General features: G+C 50.8%; 6 protein-coding genes across 6 annotated transcripts; 2 read left to right on the top strand and 4 right to left on the bottom strand.

Annotated features, from left to right (window-relative positions):
* Positions 1 to 405: 405 nt before the first annotated feature.
* amcA (putative mitochondrial ornithine carrier protein AmcA/Ort1) lies at positions 406 to 1426 on the top strand (the record flags this gene model as incomplete). The annotated part of the gene is made up of 2 exons (XM_056665964.1): positions 406 to 510; positions 566 to 1426. 2 exons carry the CDS (start codon positions 406 to 408, stop codon positions 1424 to 1426), a joined length of 966 nt encoding a protein of 321 aa, XP_056519560.1.
* Positions 1427 to 2332: 906 nt separating this feature from the next.
* Positions 2333 to 3142, bottom strand: N7515_005219 (uncharacterized protein; the record flags this gene model as incomplete). Its single annotated transcript, XM_056665963.1, has 2 exons — positions 2333 to 3033; positions 3088 to 3142. 2 exons carry the CDS (start codon positions 3140 to 3142, stop codon positions 2333 to 2335), a joined length of 756 nt encoding a protein of 251 aa, XP_056519559.1.
* A 460-nt stretch (positions 3143 to 3602) lies between these two features.
* N7515_005218 (cytidine deaminase) lies at positions 3603 to 4220 on the top strand (the record flags this gene model as incomplete). Its single annotated transcript, XM_056665962.1, has 5 exons — positions 3603 to 3684; positions 3731 to 3864; positions 3912 to 3997; positions 4048 to 4129; positions 4182 to 4220. 5 exons carry the CDS (start codon positions 3603 to 3605, stop codon positions 4218 to 4220), a joined length of 423 nt encoding a protein of 140 aa, XP_056519558.1.
* Positions 4221 to 4648: 428 nt separating this feature from the next.
* On the bottom strand, positions 4649 to 9170 carry N7515_005217 (vacuolar protein sorting/targeting protein 10; the record flags this gene model as incomplete). Its single annotated transcript, XM_056665961.1, has 2 exons — positions 4649 to 5273; positions 5335 to 9170. 2 exons carry the CDS (start codon positions 9168 to 9170, stop codon positions 4649 to 4651), a joined length of 4461 nt encoding a protein of 1486 aa, XP_056519557.1.
* Positions 9171 to 9811: 641 nt separating this feature from the next.
* Positions 9812 to 11660, bottom strand: N7515_005216 (uncharacterized protein; the record flags this gene model as incomplete). The annotated part of the gene is made up of 2 exons (XM_056665960.1): positions 9812 to 11197; positions 11562 to 11660. 2 exons carry the CDS (start codon positions 11658 to 11660, stop codon positions 9812 to 9814), a joined length of 1485 nt encoding a protein of 494 aa, XP_056519556.1.
* Positions 11661 to 13571: 1911 nt separating this feature from the next.
* N7515_005215 (uncharacterized protein) lies at positions 13572 to 15843 on the bottom strand (the record flags this gene model as incomplete). Its single annotated transcript, XM_056665959.1, has 4 exons — positions 13572 to 14051; positions 14115 to 15033; positions 15081 to 15465; positions 15582 to 15843. 4 exons carry the CDS (start codon positions 15841 to 15843, stop codon positions 13572 to 13574), a joined length of 2046 nt encoding a protein of 681 aa, XP_056519555.1.
* Between the last annotated feature and the right edge of the window lie 492 nt (positions 15844 to 16335).

Genomic DNA, 16335 nt, shown 5'->3' with positions numbered 1-16335 from the left:
CGAGATCGAGTTTTTTCGTTGATTATCTTGATCTGATAAAATGTCTTGGCGTCTCACTAAGACCGCTTAAGGAGAGAAAAATGGCATTCGGGTCTTCCTGACTCCACCTTTACGCACCTTTACGCACGTCGGGCCTCGTTTGCTCCCAAAACTCCGTTACATTTTTGTGCATCCTGCCTGGCTCTCGTTTCCATCTTTCCTATTATTCTCCTAGTTCCTGCACGGTGACTTGGCGTCCTCATAGGCCCATCAATTCCCTCGTTACACCGCCTCCCCCCCCCCCCCCCCCCCCCCCCAGACCTTTTTATTCACTCACTCTACTTATACCCTTGGTGTTCCCGAATCCTAACATGATCCCTCGATAACACTCTTCAATCTTTCCTTCTTACTTTTTGAACTACCTTGATGGCGGCAACAGAGCATGCGATCACCATCAGTGAGCAAATGGAGTTGCCATCGCTCCCGCCCAACCAGGGCGTTGAGGCGATGAAGGATATCGTATTTGGATCGGTAAGGAGTATCTGGCACATGCATGTGAGAATGTGGGAACTGACGATCCTCCAAGTCAGCAGGAATGGCCGGCAAACTCATTGAATACCCCTTCGACACTGTAAAAGTTCGACTACAGTCACAACCTGCACACCTTCCTCTCCGATATTCAGGACCATTGGATTGTTTCCGCCAGTCCTTCCGAGTCGATGGCTTCCGTGGGCTATACAGAGGCATTAGTGCCCCCATGGCTGGGGCTGCAGTAGAGACTAGCTGCCTCTTTTTCAGTTACCGCCTCATCCAAGATGCCGTACGTGCAACGGTCTACCCAGGCGACGAGCACCTGCCATTTATTGCTCTTATTGCATGCGGTGCTCTATCTGGCTCGATCACATCACTGGCGCTTACACCCATTGAATTGGTGAAATGCAAGATGCAGGTCCCCGCGGAGTCAGCAAGCCTCAGACCCGCTGGTCCCATGGCCATCGTCGCTGCAGTTTTCAGACAGGAGGGCCTGATGGGATTCTGGCGGGGCCAGATGGGCACTCTGATCCGAGAAACCGGCGGGAGTGCAGCATGGTTTGGCGGGTACGAGGGCGTGTCGTCGCTCTTCCGCACTTATAACAAGTCGCACTCATCAAACTCTGACTCGCTTCCTGTTCATCAACAAATGATTGCAGGAGCAATGGCTGGAATCAGCTACAACTTCCTGTTTTACCCGGCCGATACAATCAAATCTCGCATGCAGACAGAAGATATCTCACGACTGCCCACCAGCGCTGAACGGCAGACCTTCTGGAGCGCGACCAAGTCCCTCTGGAGACAACAAGGGCTCAAGGGCATGTACCGCGGGTGCGGGATCACCTGCGCACGGTCGGCACCTAGCTCGGCCTTCATTTTCTCTGTTTACGAGGGACTGCGGCAATATTTTGGATGAAGCATATTCATTCCTGCATATAGACAATCAGCGCTTGTCTTGTTGCAACTGCCCTGGAAATATTGGATGACATGTTACCCCTTTGCACTCCCATACTTGGTTATGTGAATTCTTTACGTGCGATATACCCCGAGAACATGCAATCAGGTTTCTTATCTCAATTTTTTCCAACTCTTTTCACCTTCTCCTCCTTTCGATCATCCAAATCTCCAATGCCTTGCCCATCGGTTCGGCTGAGTATGAAGCGTGCTCGTTGAATTCCATTGGGGCCACATGAGCCAGGCCTCGGATCGCCGAGTTGGCATAGGGCTTGTTGACTGGCGTTATACATGGCCAACAGATTCCGTTCAACTCGACAATGGCCCACATACACCCCCACCCAGTCATGGGTGAATGTTCCATATGGTGACCGAGATCAATGAAAAGGGGGCAATGCACAAGCGCATGTGTAATCACTCTGCCTTCGACCTCGATGTGTCTCGGTACCCAGGTGTTTCATCAGGCTGTCTGGGTCATCTTAACGACTTCTGCCCCAACGTTTCCTTGTATAGAATAGATGTTTCTAAAACTTGCATATAGAACTTTCGGCACAATGTCTTTCTACATCTCAGTGTTACCACCTCGCGCCTGTCACATTCAACCTAGTTAGTTAGTCAACTAACTAGTTAACTAACTATGTAGTCTCAAGTTTACATAACAACGTGAACGGAGGAAGCTAACTCTGACTCCCAAGAAAACGGACCTGACGCTCTTCAAAGGGAAGGGCAATGGATGTAAACAGATGTAAAATGCCAATGTGTAGATATGTCCTTGTATAGTCCATGCGAAGACAGTTCAACGTGAGTTCTTGAGACAGCGACTGTTTGGACTTCATTTATGCCATTTTCGACCCCTTTAGGCTGAATCTCAACCCGAAGATGTGCTTGATGAATTTGGGTCGACAGTCACGGCGACAATGCTCATTCCTGAATGGGCCACTGTGTCTGCAGCATCTAGGAAGTCCCTGGCCGTCATGCCCAGTCCTTCATCACTAAGTAGGTCTCCCTCTATCTCTCCCCGCAACAATGGACCATTCATCCCACCATTTAACTCCCAAACCTTTCCATCTTTCTTCACAAAAGCGATGAAATGGTGCTTGCACTCGTCTTGTGGGGAAGGCACAATAGAGCAGCCCTGTGACGCGGCATCCATATGTGCCTCCTCCATAAACTTAGAGTCATACAAGAGCTGCGCCCTCTCGGCGGGTCCCAGCTCAACAGCCGACTTCACGAGTGCTTCCAGCTTAGATTCAGGTGTGATGAATTTCCCACTCTCTAGATTGAGAACCACATGCAGCACTGCCATCAGCCCACATGCGTGTCCGATTGTCTGCTTCATCCACAACACTGGCTCATTTGGCCCGCTTCCCTGGTACTCTGGTATGGTGGGGGCCACGTGAGAGCGGGCGGCAGTGAAGATGGAACCGTCGCAGAGAAGGATAAGGGCGTCTACTGGACGGGGGATGTAGGATAACATCTCTGGCATTGTGGAAAGAACGTCATGGAAGGTGAGGGAGGGGGATACCCCGAGGTTCTTACATAGATGCGTGTGGACCTCGGGGTTGTTCTCTGTATATGGTGAGGATGTGAGATCTTAGCCTGAGATAGATGTATATGCTTTACCTAGAGGGATGAAGGTCTTCTCGCCGTTGATGATCTGCACCCCAGGATTCGCCATTTATGCAGATGACTGTAGATTATGTGGTAGATGACAAGAGAGAAGGTTGAGTCTACTCTGACTGTCTGACATACATTGAGCTTAGTCATTCACGATGATTAACTAACCAGCTTCAGTTCTTCTCTTTATTTTTCTTCTTTTTCTTCCTTGCAGTACTTTTCTCGATATCTATTGGAACACGCTTGTTACACTTCCTAGGTCATGGTAATGGGGGGTGGGGTTCTCTGTATATATCGCGAGCAACTACTACAATATATGTTTATGCCACTGTTTAACACTGTAGTCATGTGAATAAGTATCAGTTACAACGGTTGCAACTCTCCTAGTTAACTAGCACTGAATCTACACAGTAGTTAGGGTTACATCCTCTATCGCCTATCGATAAAGACTTACCTAGCTTCCCCTCATTTTGATATTCACCACAACTCCCCTGGACCCCTCACCCCCTCACCACCCGACAATGGCTTCACCAAACCCCATCACAGCCCAAGAGCTGACGACCCTCTCCACCAACGCCATTGAAGCCAAAGCTAAGGCTTACTGTATGACCCTCTTTATCCACAAGCAACAACCACTAAACAGCTACAGGCCCGTATTCCAATTTCCGCGTGGGAGCATGTATTCTCACGGCCTCGGGCGAGTTTATCTCTGGCGCTAACGTTGAGAATGTCTCGTATCCCGTCGGCACTTGCGCTGAGCGTGTGACTATCGGTACTGCCATTGTATGTTCTGTCTCTACTTGTCGTGTGCTTCCCGCTAACACTTCCAGATCGCCGGCCACAAAAAGTTCAAGGCCCTGGCCGTCGCAACAGATATCAAGCCTGGTGCGTCGCCTTGTGGCATGTGTAGACAGTTGTGAGTTTTCCCTCCCTTCGACCAATCTCTGCGTCTAATCCGGACATTAGCATACGCGAGTTCACCGAGCCTTCATTCCCTGTTTACATGTATGACGGCGAGGGTAATTACAAAGTCATGACCATGGGAGAGGTAAGTGTCTTTCTATTGTGCTATATCTCTATTGCTGGGCTGACGATATTAGTTGCTACCGAACTCATTTGGCCCGAATGATCTCAGATAGACATCCCTCAAGTATGTGTAGTTGGGACTATATCCACTTCATCGGAGGAGATCAATGCTGTGCAGTCCAAAATGACAGTTTCTATCCAAGCCACTTCAAGATAGATTGGGAATTACCTTGCTACAACAAAAGTAATCGCCAAAACTATCGATTCCAAGTGCAATAGACTGAATTATCTTGTTCAATGAGATATACTGCCCACAGCCACAAAGCGACTCTTCTAGAAACACCCCAGGGCCAATCACTGCCTACACAGAACTGAAATATCGCAAGCAAAGAAAGAAAAGCAAAGCTTCACACATGGCACGCTCATAATTTCACAAGATTCAAACCCAAAATGAGGAAAAAAAAAATAACTTCCAACTTCCATAGCAGGAAGGGAAAAAGAAACCACTGCTATATCGAAACATTCTCGAACCGTAATCAACCTAAGCTTCCTCATCATCGTCAAAGTCGTCCGCGCCGAGCAATTCATCCTCATCGTCGACAACAGAACTGTAATCGCCCCGACGCGCCGCAAAGGAGCCGCGCGTGTTGTACGGTCTCTGCGACCTCCGACCAAACAGACCCGACGCACTGCGCGCCAGACTTCTGACCAGTAATGGCAAAGACTGCGCAACGGCAACGACAGCCGCGATGATGGCCACCGGTACCGCCACAAGCACCGACTCCCGCGACAATAAACCCGTAGATGACACGCTTCCGCCCTCGCCGAGGCGGATCTGTCCGAATTTGCCGTCCCAGTGTGTGTACACGTACCAACCGACGGCCACCGCGACGACAATGGGTGTCACAATCGCGAAAAAGAGGCCTGTGCCGCTGATGCCGTGCTTCTTATGGTACTCTTCTTCCTTGTTCGGACATGGCTTGGACACGTCTTGGTCGAGCAGGAGTCCGCCTTGGCAGGTTGTTTGTGGGATTCGTCGGTAGCCTGTGGGCTCCCAGTACTCAAATGCGTCGGGATTTTGTGTACATTGATAGATGTGGTCTTGTGGCTGCAGGCCTCGGACTAGCCCACAGCTGCCATCATTTTGGATCTCGTAGTTATAGTCGCTGATACATGTTAGTGGGTTTTATTGTCCACTCTCGTCAATTTGCAGAATGTTTCACTTACCATTCGTAATCAGCACGGGTACAGGTGCAGTTCCGGCCAATGCTGTGGATATGAGGTTCGCGCCATGCATTCCAGCATTCAGCGGTAGGCTTCTTGCGATGGTATTGTTCGACATGACCAAAGAGACAGTTCTCCTCCTGGAGCGGGTGCTTGGGGGTCCAGGTATAGTAGTCGTTCTCATCGTCATTACAGTCCCGACTCCAGATGCCGCTGAAATCTAATGTGATGGTTACACGCTTGCCGGAATCCGTGCCCCAGAGCAGGAAGTTCTTCGAGGTATCCGAAGGCACTGTCGAGATATCGTCGATGACTAATTCCTTGTCGGAGAACTGGAACTCATTCCAGGTGTGACCCTCGTCGAGCGAGTAGTGGACCACCTTAGTGGCCTTTCGGTCGCTGACGAGAACGATTACCGAGCCCGCAGCGCCGAACTCCCACATGGTCGGTCCCTTACTGACTTGCATCCAGGTGAGGCCACCGTCCTGGGTGAGGAATGTGTCGGCTTCGGCGGCGCTAGTGAGATGGTCACCGACGTTACCTAGGGCGAGCATCAGGCCGATAGCGGAGCCCGAGTAGAGAGTGTCGCGGTAATCCCGACGTTCAGTGTAGCCATGGAGATGAAGGGCGCACTTCTCGGTTCCCTTGCCCTCGGCGACTCGGCAGTCGAACTCCTTACCGTCGATGCCCTTAGCCGGAGGAGGCAGAAGCATCCACTGGCCTCCGTCGTTGTGGGTGATCACAGTGCGTAGCTTCTTGGTTGCGCCCTTGCTGAGCACCTCGTCGGTGTTAACGACGACATTGGCAACAAGCACACCCTCGAGGCCTTTCATCTCATCGAAGTCCGCAAGGCCGCGGTCATTGACGTTGACAGCCTCGAGACTCTGGACGAAGTATGTGCCGTTGCTGTTGCTCTTGACGAGGGAGCCAAAGCTGCGGCCCTCCGCAGCGCTAACCTCCACGAGGAGGAACAGTGCGTGCGGGGAGCTAGGTAGGACGGTATATTGAGGGACGTTAATGTTGAAGGGGAAGTGCGCATCCGCGTAGGTGCGGCCATCCACACTGACACTGGCGTTGAGGTACTTCTTTTCGGGCCCATCGAACCAGGCCACGACGATAAAGCCATTCTTGGTAGCGTAGTGGGCGATGTTCTCAAACTTGACCTCTTTGGTAGAGAACCTGTCGTCACTGATAACCAGCTGCCTGTCATTGATCTTCTCCTCGTCCTTGTACTGCTCGCAGATAATCAATGTATCACTGTTATTGCGGCCTTCGTGGGCTCCGAAGGTGCAGTCGCCAACACCGATAAGCATCGGGTCCCAACTAGCGCCTCGCTTATCGGTGATAAACGCCTCTGAGCGACAGTTGTTGCCATCGCAGTCCTTGTTGCCAATCCAGATGAGTGAGTCCTGAAGCTGCTCGTGGAAAGCCATCGTACGAAGGCCCTCCTTGTTCGGCGCACTGGGAGCATCAAAGTAGTGGAAAGAATCACCGTGATTGATCGTGTAGTACACCCTCTTGCTGTCAGTGAGGAAGAAGGCGCCATCACTGAAATATGGATGCTGAGCCATTTCCGTGACCTTCTCGTCCTTGAGGATGTGCTCCCAGTTCCGGCCGTGGTCGCGCGAAATATGCAGCTCGTACTTGTCTGTGAGCATCATGATAGTCTCATCCACGCCATTGTTACTGGCCTGTCGTTCGAGGTAGAAGTAGATTGTCTGCTTGGCAGAGATGACCTGTGGCTTTTCTGCGCGAGGCTTGCCGTCGGCGATAGGCATCGGCCCGGTGGTGTTCGAGCACGAACGCTCAACCTGACGCTCGAGATCTTCGCCTCCTTCGCGGGTGCATGCGTTGCCAGGGATCAGTCGCCATCCCGAGGGACCCATGTACTTATCGCTGGACTCCTTGCATTCGCCAGCCGGGGGCGTCAGCGCGACAGCAGGTACACACTCTGTGCGATCCTCGCTGCGAACAAAGTTGTAGTCGCATTCGAAGTCCTCAGCAGAACACTTGCAGGGTTCGAACTCCGGACCGCTGATGGCGAACTCCTTCTTGATGAAGCAATTGGCGTTCGCCTTGCGACGGTGGAAGAACTGCTTCTGGCCCATCAGACAGTCCGGCTCACCCTTCTCGTTCAAACGAGCCGTCCACTTTTCAAGATCTCCGGATCCACACTGGCGCTCGTGGAGATCATCGAAATCGATGAAATACATGATGATCTTGTTTCCATCGTCGGAAAGACCAACCACCAAGAACTTGAGGGTGGTCGAATCCGGAGTCGTGATTACATAAAGAGGCCTGATCTTGTGCTTCAGTTCGATGGACTCCCACTCTTTACCGTGGTCGATAGAGAATTGGACCTTGTCCGTCTTGCTGCCATCACTGACAGCCACGATCACACCTCCCTGGTCACCAAACTCGTACCGGTGCGGACCCTTCAGCGCTCGGCGCCAGGTCAGACCCGCGTTGTCCGACACGTAGAGATCGGCATCGGAATACTCCTTCAGGTGACCTCCAGTATTACCAACGCCCATAACTAAGCCTGGAGCCGGGCTAGAGAACATGCGGTGATCGGGCATCGGCAATTCGCGCAGCGCGACGTAGGTAGTCATCGAGTGAAGGTGCAGCTCGTCTTTATCCGCCTTGAGAGGTTGGAAGGTTCTCCCGTCGTCAAAACTGATGCTGCTGACAAGCTTCTTCTGCTCCGCATCGGACTTCTCGGCTTCCTCCCAGTTCTTGACCGTGTTGACGATCGCGATGCCCTGTATACCCGACACTTTTTCGAAATCGACCAGGCCATTGAGATCCTGATTCGTATGCTCGATATTCTGCGTAAAATAAGTGCCATTGGAATTGGAGGAGAAGAGGCTACCCATCCGGTTGTCATGCCAAGTGGTCTGCACGTCGATCTGAAGGCTGTAGTTTGTGCTTTCCAAAAGCGTATACGCATCTTCTTCAATGCGGTGCTTTCCGAACTCCGCGCGATGCCACACATTTGCGTCGTCGCTGATGTACAAAGCCTGTTCCTGCGTACCGCGCGATTGGAGGCGCGCCACGAGGTACTTGGTCACGGAGCGAATCTGAAGGCTGATGCCGCTCATCGGTTGTCCCTGAGACAACTTAGCTTCAGTGCCCTCCGCCTCATCCTTGAAGAAGTTATCTGAATATATCAATCGTTCGGTACGGGTGTGGTCAAATGGTCCCTTCAGTCCAGGCACCACGCAAAAGATTCGGTCTCCCATGGACTTCGGCACCTCCATATCCAACGCGAACTGCGGGCGGCTTGCAGCCCACATACACTGGAGCGTCATCTCGCGCAAGGGCTGCACAGTTTCGAAATCATTGACAGTGTAATACGCTTGAGGCACACAGCCCAAAATGGTGCAATCCAGACCCATGAAGATCACCTTCTTGGGATCCCAACCATTGAATTCCAATGGAAATGAGTGCATCGATGTAAATTGCACCACATCCACCTGAAATGGCCTCCATGACTTGGCCTGGTCGGTCGTGATCCAGTGCTTGCCATTGTGTCCGAGAATGTAGGCACGGTTGTCGTCGAAGGGATGTCTCCAAATCAGCTCGACGGTGCCTTCCATCGTACCATCCTTGGGCTTGACATCCTCCCATTTTTCGCCCCCATCAAAGGAAACACGCGCAGTAAGGGATCTGCTATCGCGGTAGAGGATGGTGTTTGTGCCGTGGAAGTAGAACAGGTCTGCGGGCGGAGAGGTGAGCTCATGGGTTACAATTTTCGGCTCGTTTCCTTTTGCCGCTGCTGGCTGTGATGTCCATACCAGCAGCAGGCTCAGTGTGAGCAGCAGCCACCGTGGGATCATGACCAGTGCTGTGCAGGCATCTGATGGGGTGCGCGGGTGGGAGCTTGAGCGGACCGGACCGGAGATACGGGGTCAATCGATGGGGAGAGGAGACACAAAGTCGCTTAAAAGGAGAGAGATCGCCGGGGACTAGCAATAAATGAGTGGGTAATCAGAGTATGTCGTTATTCAAAATAGTGAGGTTTGATGACGGAGCTGCGTGGCCTCCAGGGCTGCCTTGGGAGCTCTCTGTCACGTGCATTGCTTATCGGGATTCGGGCCTATCGGGTGAACCATGGTCACAAATAAGTCTAGGTGGCAGGAACCATGGATGATACAGTGCAAATGGGACTAGTCTATCGGAAGTTGTGGGCCTTGAATCAATCAATTGACAAGGAAAAAGCAGCCGATATGTACAAAACGCTGCGAACTGAATAGATACATGAAACTGTCAGGTCCGACCCTGCATAGAAAGAAGACATTGCTCAAAATGAAGAACAGAGATCATGAAGATGACGTTCAAATGGTATAGAACAGAAACGTGTTCACGCCAGAAAAGCGAATGAAACACAATGGCGCTGAAAGAGAAAAGGGGCGATTATAAAGTAAAATGAATGGAGGAAGTCGCAGTCGACCGGACTTCGATGGTAATATTGTATATATCAAACTCGGCGTCGGAGCTTGCGCCACATCTTTTTGACCATGCCTCGCTCATCCAGGTCCGAGTCCCAGATCGACTGGCTGCGGTCCGCAGGCGGGAGCTCCGCCAGTCGTAAAGGATCTTCAACTTCCTTGGATGGAGTGGGCGAGTCGGTGCGAAGGTCAGGACGAGTGAGGGTCATTTTCAGCGTCATCTCACGGTTCCCTGGAAGCCGTTGCGGAACTCCCTTCGTCCCCGGAAGCCAAGATTGGCGTCGTTGCAGCAGCGATGATTCCACGGAAGGTCGGGGGGCGTCACGTGGCAATGTGGACACAGGCGAAGGGGCTGGTTCATTCTTCAATGACCCGCTGGGGCTCCCCACCATGGTACCATCGTCATCTTCGAAGAAAGTGCCAAAGTCGGAGTTGACAAGAGTGGGTTTGGGTGAGGGTTCTGGGGTTGGCGCAACATTCTCCTTCTCGTTTTGGTCAAGCGAAGGGAATCCAAATTCAATGGCTTCGTCGAACTTCTGTGGTGACGCCAGGTAGACCCGTAATTTCAGACGGGCATCCGGGTCCTGATAGTATTGTGCAGAGGGGTCGATGCTCGAAGTGGATGACCTCGGGCCATGTTGGAACTTATAGGATGATTGGCGCGAGTCCAAATTGCGGGAGGAGAGGGGAGTTATAGGTTGAGATTGGCTGACGGAGGGAAGCCCACGAGCTGCGGTAGTGTCTAGTCGTTTGCGTCGGAGTTGTGTGGAAAAGGATAAGGAGCGGCGGAATGAGGCTCGAGGGGATTTGGATTGTTTTCGTGTGGCAGCATCCGTGACATGAGCGTGGTACTCATCGAGAGATAAATCCAAATCCCCATCCTCGTCTAGCCATCGGAAATCATCATGGAATGATTGGTCCATGTTTGGATTTCCCTCGTCGTCTGAATCGGTGTCTGAATAAAAGACAGTAGATAATTGCGCAGGTAAAGTTGCCCGAGAAGGGTGACTATCGGTAGAAGGACGACAGGTTCGAGCAGAATCACGACGATAAGCTTCGTCAGCAGCGTCGTAAATGAGACTTTGACGGTAGGCGTTTCTTAAACGCCGACGTTCTTCGGGGGAAAAGAGCTTTTGTTGAATCTTAGCGGGGAGGGCATGGAAGCATTGAGAGTCGGCCTGGGCAGCCAAGTAGGCCAATTGAAGCGAGCCGGGTTTCCGTAATAATTTGGGGGTAGGAGCACGTTTGTCCAGTGCTCGTTTTCTGTTCGAACCGTTTCGCAAGCCACGCGAATTCCCAAGTCGAGGATTTCGATAGACCCGATTATCCGTCTGATAGTTTGACGTGGAGAAGGCAGGGGAACTGTGATCGCTCTGGGCTAGCCGAATGCGCAAACGCTCGACATTCGAGAAGAACTGTTTTTGGGTCAGCTATGGGCAATGATGGACATGAATGGATCTCGTTATGGAGGGGGAGGTGGAGCATTGACACCCCCATGCGCCAATGTCGCAAGACAACCGGAAGCGCTACGGATGATAGTGCGGGTAGTCAACCCCACCGGGTGTTCAGGGGCAAAAGCAGTCAAAAAAAGCAAGGGCCTGAGATGAACAAAGAAAAACGGGTGAGGCTGTTTTGGGTTAAGATGTTCCTTTCTATCGAAAGCGCTATTGGTGAGGAAATGAAGGTGGAAATTGGGGGCAAATGTCCGTGCGGGTGACTGTGATGAAGTGATGGAACGATGGAAGTGATATCATATACGCATAGAAGACCAGCCCGTACCTTTCGTCGAACTGCTGGAGGCAGTGATTCGAAGTCCTCGTATGTAGGCATATCAGGCATGTAAGGCATGTCTGAGCTGCCGTAATAGAGCAATGTCATGGGAAGAGTGGATATGTGGGGAGATCCAATATATGTAATAGAGAGAGATATAGAATAGTAGTAGCTATACCAAGCTATCAAGTATCAGCTTCAATAACGTTATCAATAGAAGGGAAAGAGAAAAGCAAAGCAAGAGGACTGAGAAGTATATAAATAATCATAGAGTTCAGATGTTCCTTGGGTTGACGTGGGGCTCTGTGACACTTCAATGCTGTACATTAGCGCCGTGTGATACTTCAACTTCCCCCTCTGTGATCTGTACCATGAACCCCTCGATCGAACTACTGCGAACATGTCAAACGAACTGTTCAAACGGATCTTAGATCTACCATGTGGTTGAATGTAGGTAATGATTGTTCACTTTCAAGTCAAAGACCCATCGTCGAGTCAATTATCCCAAGGCCCTCTCCATGGCCCTCCCATGGCCCCCAGATCGCCAAGTCACTACCCGCCGCGTCTCGCTTTGACATTTAGCGGATTAACCTCAGCTCCACTCAGATCCCTTCCCTCGATCAAGGTTCATCCCCCCGACGCTTTGAGGGTTTAAAGAATGCCAACTGGTCCTGAAACGCCGGCTACGCAGGCCACACAGGCCAGCGCAGAGCTGGCGGAGCCTTGCATCCGGAGAATTGCCAAAGTAACGGTGAAGCAATTGTGCTCTTCCCGGTCTGTCCAACAGGACTATTGTCGAAGCACCGTTCGGCCCGCAATAGAATGGGGGAGATACGAGAACCACATCCCTGGGTTTGAAAAAGCGGGACAAAGTGATGTGTCCATTCTGACCACATCCCGCAAACGAACTTTAATGAAGACAAGAGCTGTTGCTGAGTTTGTTGACTGGCCCCACTTGGGCTTATATCGAGACAAAGAACGTTGAACAACTATTGCGATTTGGGCTGACACTAATCTCCCTAGCCAGACTCACCAGGCCCAAGTAGACTAGTACTTAATCGGTTCTAGTCGTAGTAACGGCTTCGCAAATGTCAAATCCGGGCATACGATCTGTTTGCTTCGAATGGGTTCTTAGATGACAGCTCATATCCAATGCAAGATATAAACGATCGAAGAATGATCTATAGCAAAGTCAACTAAATTGAATTCGAACGATTCCTCACCGAGTCGAGATTTCAACCCGGAGATTAGCAGGAGCCAATGAATTGCTTTTGTTAGCCCCTTCCAGTGTGGGTAAGTGTGTACTAACATACATGCATGTACATGATGTGTTGTATGTCCATGAGTTGTCTTACCACGTCAATAGCAGAACAATACTGCCAAAACTGTTTACTGAAGAGTAAGCTGCGAACTATTACAGTAGATAGTTGATACTACGGCCATAAATTAACCCTTACAAGTGACCTACCTTGACTGGACTTGAATAACTAGATCAATGGGCTTATTAGAGAGAGACAGTTGAAATATGATCGGCATAATCCAATGTCCAGTGCATAAAATTGCATTCCAATGCTCATCGCTTGAAATGAACCATCTGCACACTTCTCTCCGATCTCATCCCTTCTTCTCCTTACATCGAGCTAATTCATCTTGGCATAAAGCAAACGAGGGCAAGCAGGCCCTAGCACTCGTGGCACATGGAGGCGTGCCTGCGAGTCAGAGATGATAGATCATTCTGCGCTATTCTTGTCAATGTGGCATGATGGGGACAAACGCCTGGTCGATGCAGCTCGGCTCAATACTCTCTTGGTGTAGCGCTGTGTCGATGATAGCCCAGAATCCTCGTAATGCTCCTCGAAGACAGGTTGGTCAATGCCCTCGAACTTGGTATTGAAGTCAGACAGACCCTGAGTGTTGGAGTTAAACAAAGCGAAAAGCCTATACTGCGTATAGGTCAGGCACTCCAGGGCTGTCATTAGTTATACGTCATTATCAGTAAGCAATAATTACAAATCCATCTCAAATCCATCCTCCCGACGTTGACAGTGTTGACATCCTCTTCCCAGTCTTGACCTTCGTCAGAGTTAACTTCCTCCCCAATCCCCGTCCCAGTGCACCAACCCCATCCAGCGGGATCACATCGTCCTCACTCTCTTTCTCGTCCTTTTCAAGACTAAGAAGCACTTCCACGGCATCCCGGTCTTCAATCACCTTCGGATGCCGCTGTGCAAAGTATCGCGCATACTTGTACAGAGACCAGTAGCAGCTGAACACGTTGATCACCGTTAATGCGATCTTATAGAAGGTATAGTAGAACAGCAAGACTTTCCAGTCCACCCGCTCCCTTTTCAGACGGAGATGGATCTCGTTGAAAATGATCACGTTGATGATGTACATCCCGATCGTCACGCCTAAGAGCATCCCGCAGAATGACGGGCGTACGACGAAGGAGATGGGGAGGACGAAAGGCGCAAAGAGGTAGATGAGAGTTTCGTAAACCTGGAAAAAGAAGTGAGCTCGTGATCACGACAGATCTATCCATCTCTTGCGAAAGGACCATACCTCTTGGAACACACACAACTTCGCACCAAACTCCCACCACCCAAGCTTCCAACTAGTCAGGATATACTTGAGATCGTAGTACATGCCCACGACGAAGAAGAAATTCCACCTCTTAAATCGCTGCTGGAAGATAGTCATCTCTCCAAACCCACCACGGCTGCCACTACCGCTGAAGAACACCGAAGCAGGCGTCTCGGTCTCCACAAAGACCTGCGAACACATGGTAATCCGCCCACCCAGACGACGGCATGCATCGCCGAAGAACCAGTCCTCCGACACGGAGAAGCCGGGGTGCTCATGGAACGTCTGCTTCAGGAACTCGATATTCCACAGTGAGATTGCACCGTGTGGGAAGGTCGCACTTCCGATCTTGCCAAAGAATGCGCGCTGGATGCCGGACATCTTGTATTCGAGGTCTTGTGCCTGTTGACAGAAGGTTCCCTTGGAGGAGTTGGGGCCGACGCTTTTGATTGTGTATCCGAGACACTTGACTGTGCCTTTCAGCCTGTCGCTGACGACTGGGAAATTCGGGGGCAGGAGGCAGTCGTCATCAATTAGGACTGCATTTTCAAAGTCTTTAGCCGCGTAGCAGCCTACAAACTGGGCGACGATCTTGGAGCCAATGGGCACCCAGAGGTGGTTTACACCATAGGGTTTGCAGACTTCTTCTGTGTTGTCAAGAGGGGTTTTGGAGTTGCCGTTGGCAATGACGAAGATGTTTTTCTTCGGGAAGATCTCCAGGGCTGCTTTGAGTGTGGGCTCAATGATTGTTGCTGATTTATAGCAGGGGATGAGCAGGGCAGTTGATTCAACGTTTGACATATTTCCTTCCAGGTCTGGTGATTCTGATTGTGGTGCGGTTTCCGAACTTGGCTGGGGATCTTTCTCGAAGAGAATCATAAGAGGGCAGAATGCGTATCTGGGTTTGTTAGGGCTGGAACTTCCGACTGCCGAGACGATACTTACAGTGCAGCCAGACCAATGGTAATTGCATATCCTCCTTGGATGACGAACTTGGTCCGAATAACGTAGTAAAGCCACCACACGGCGCCTTTCCACAGTGGCATTCCAACAAGGACGAAGTAGACAAAGAGAACGAGGAATAGATAGATGCTATATTCAAACAAGAGCCGTACCCAATGCTTCCGTTGAATAGCCACCCCTCTCAATTTGGCCTTTTCGTACACTTCTTGCAAGCTGCTTTGCTCACTGCTGATGGTAGGAGAGCTAGCATTGCTAGATGGCGGTGGACTGAGAAATGCATTCTGGACAGGCGTTATGGGTTCTTTCTCCGGGATTGGAGAAGCGGGCTCGTAAGTAGCGGGCTTTGCAAAGTAATCGAATGGATTGCCTAGAAATGAGATCAATTAGCTTACTGGAATAGACCACTGTACAAACAATGGTATTCCTTTCGATGTGGTTCAATTATCCAATCCTTGGCCATCTATGGAAGATTGAACTGCATACCTTGAAAATTAGGCGGATCACTGCATCCACGGGGCCGAATTGCAGACCGAGGTCTTGCTACTGCTCGCAAGGCAGAGAGACTAAGAGGCCGATTGGAAGAAGTGCGAGGGCGAGGCGCCGGTATAGATATACGATTGTTGTCGGGAAGTGACTGTTCCCATCGGGCCAATTCCCATGGCGAGTTGAATTTGGCCGTTGTCAGTAGTTCCTTGGGGATGAGGACATCTTCCACAATGGAGTCTCGGATATTATCGTCTGCCATTGTATATGTATTTGAAAAGAACGGACGGCAACCTAAGTCACCCGGCACAAGACTGTTTATCCCACGGGCAAAGAGAATTCGAGGGCATGACTTCTATTTATCGAGATGGGTCTTCTAATTGAAATCTCTACTTAACCAGTATCCTGTTTAAGACCACAGTGTGGGTCATGGCCCGGTGTGTGTCTATTTCCTTGCAAGACTACATCTAGATCCGATGGAGCCAAGAGAGAAAGAGGGGAAGGGATGGGGCCTATTAGTACATTTGGGAGCCAAAGCTGGCAATTGGCAAGGTATTGATATTGCCGAGAGTGGCAAAAACATCGTCATTCGTACATACATTGTACTGTTTGGACAAAGACTCAGCTCCCACGATGGTGTTGCTATGGAGAGGAGTGGTACATGGCATCCAGACCATGTTTCTACACGGTTCCTACCGTGAAATCTACTCGATTGGGAGTGCAACAATCTCCGGTCCAGTGCGAGCGGCACAGG

Source organism: Penicillium bovifimosum, assembly GCF_028826915.1.
Source record: "Penicillium bovifimosum strain IBT 22155 chromosome Unknown utg000005l_segment0_segment0, whole genome shotgun sequence".
NCBI classification, from domain to species: Eukaryota; Fungi; Ascomycota; class Eurotiomycetes; order Eurotiales; family Aspergillaceae; genus Penicillium; species Penicillium bovifimosum.
Note: the sequence above shows the minus strand (reverse complement) of the source record. Positions and strands in the feature narration are given on the sequence as shown.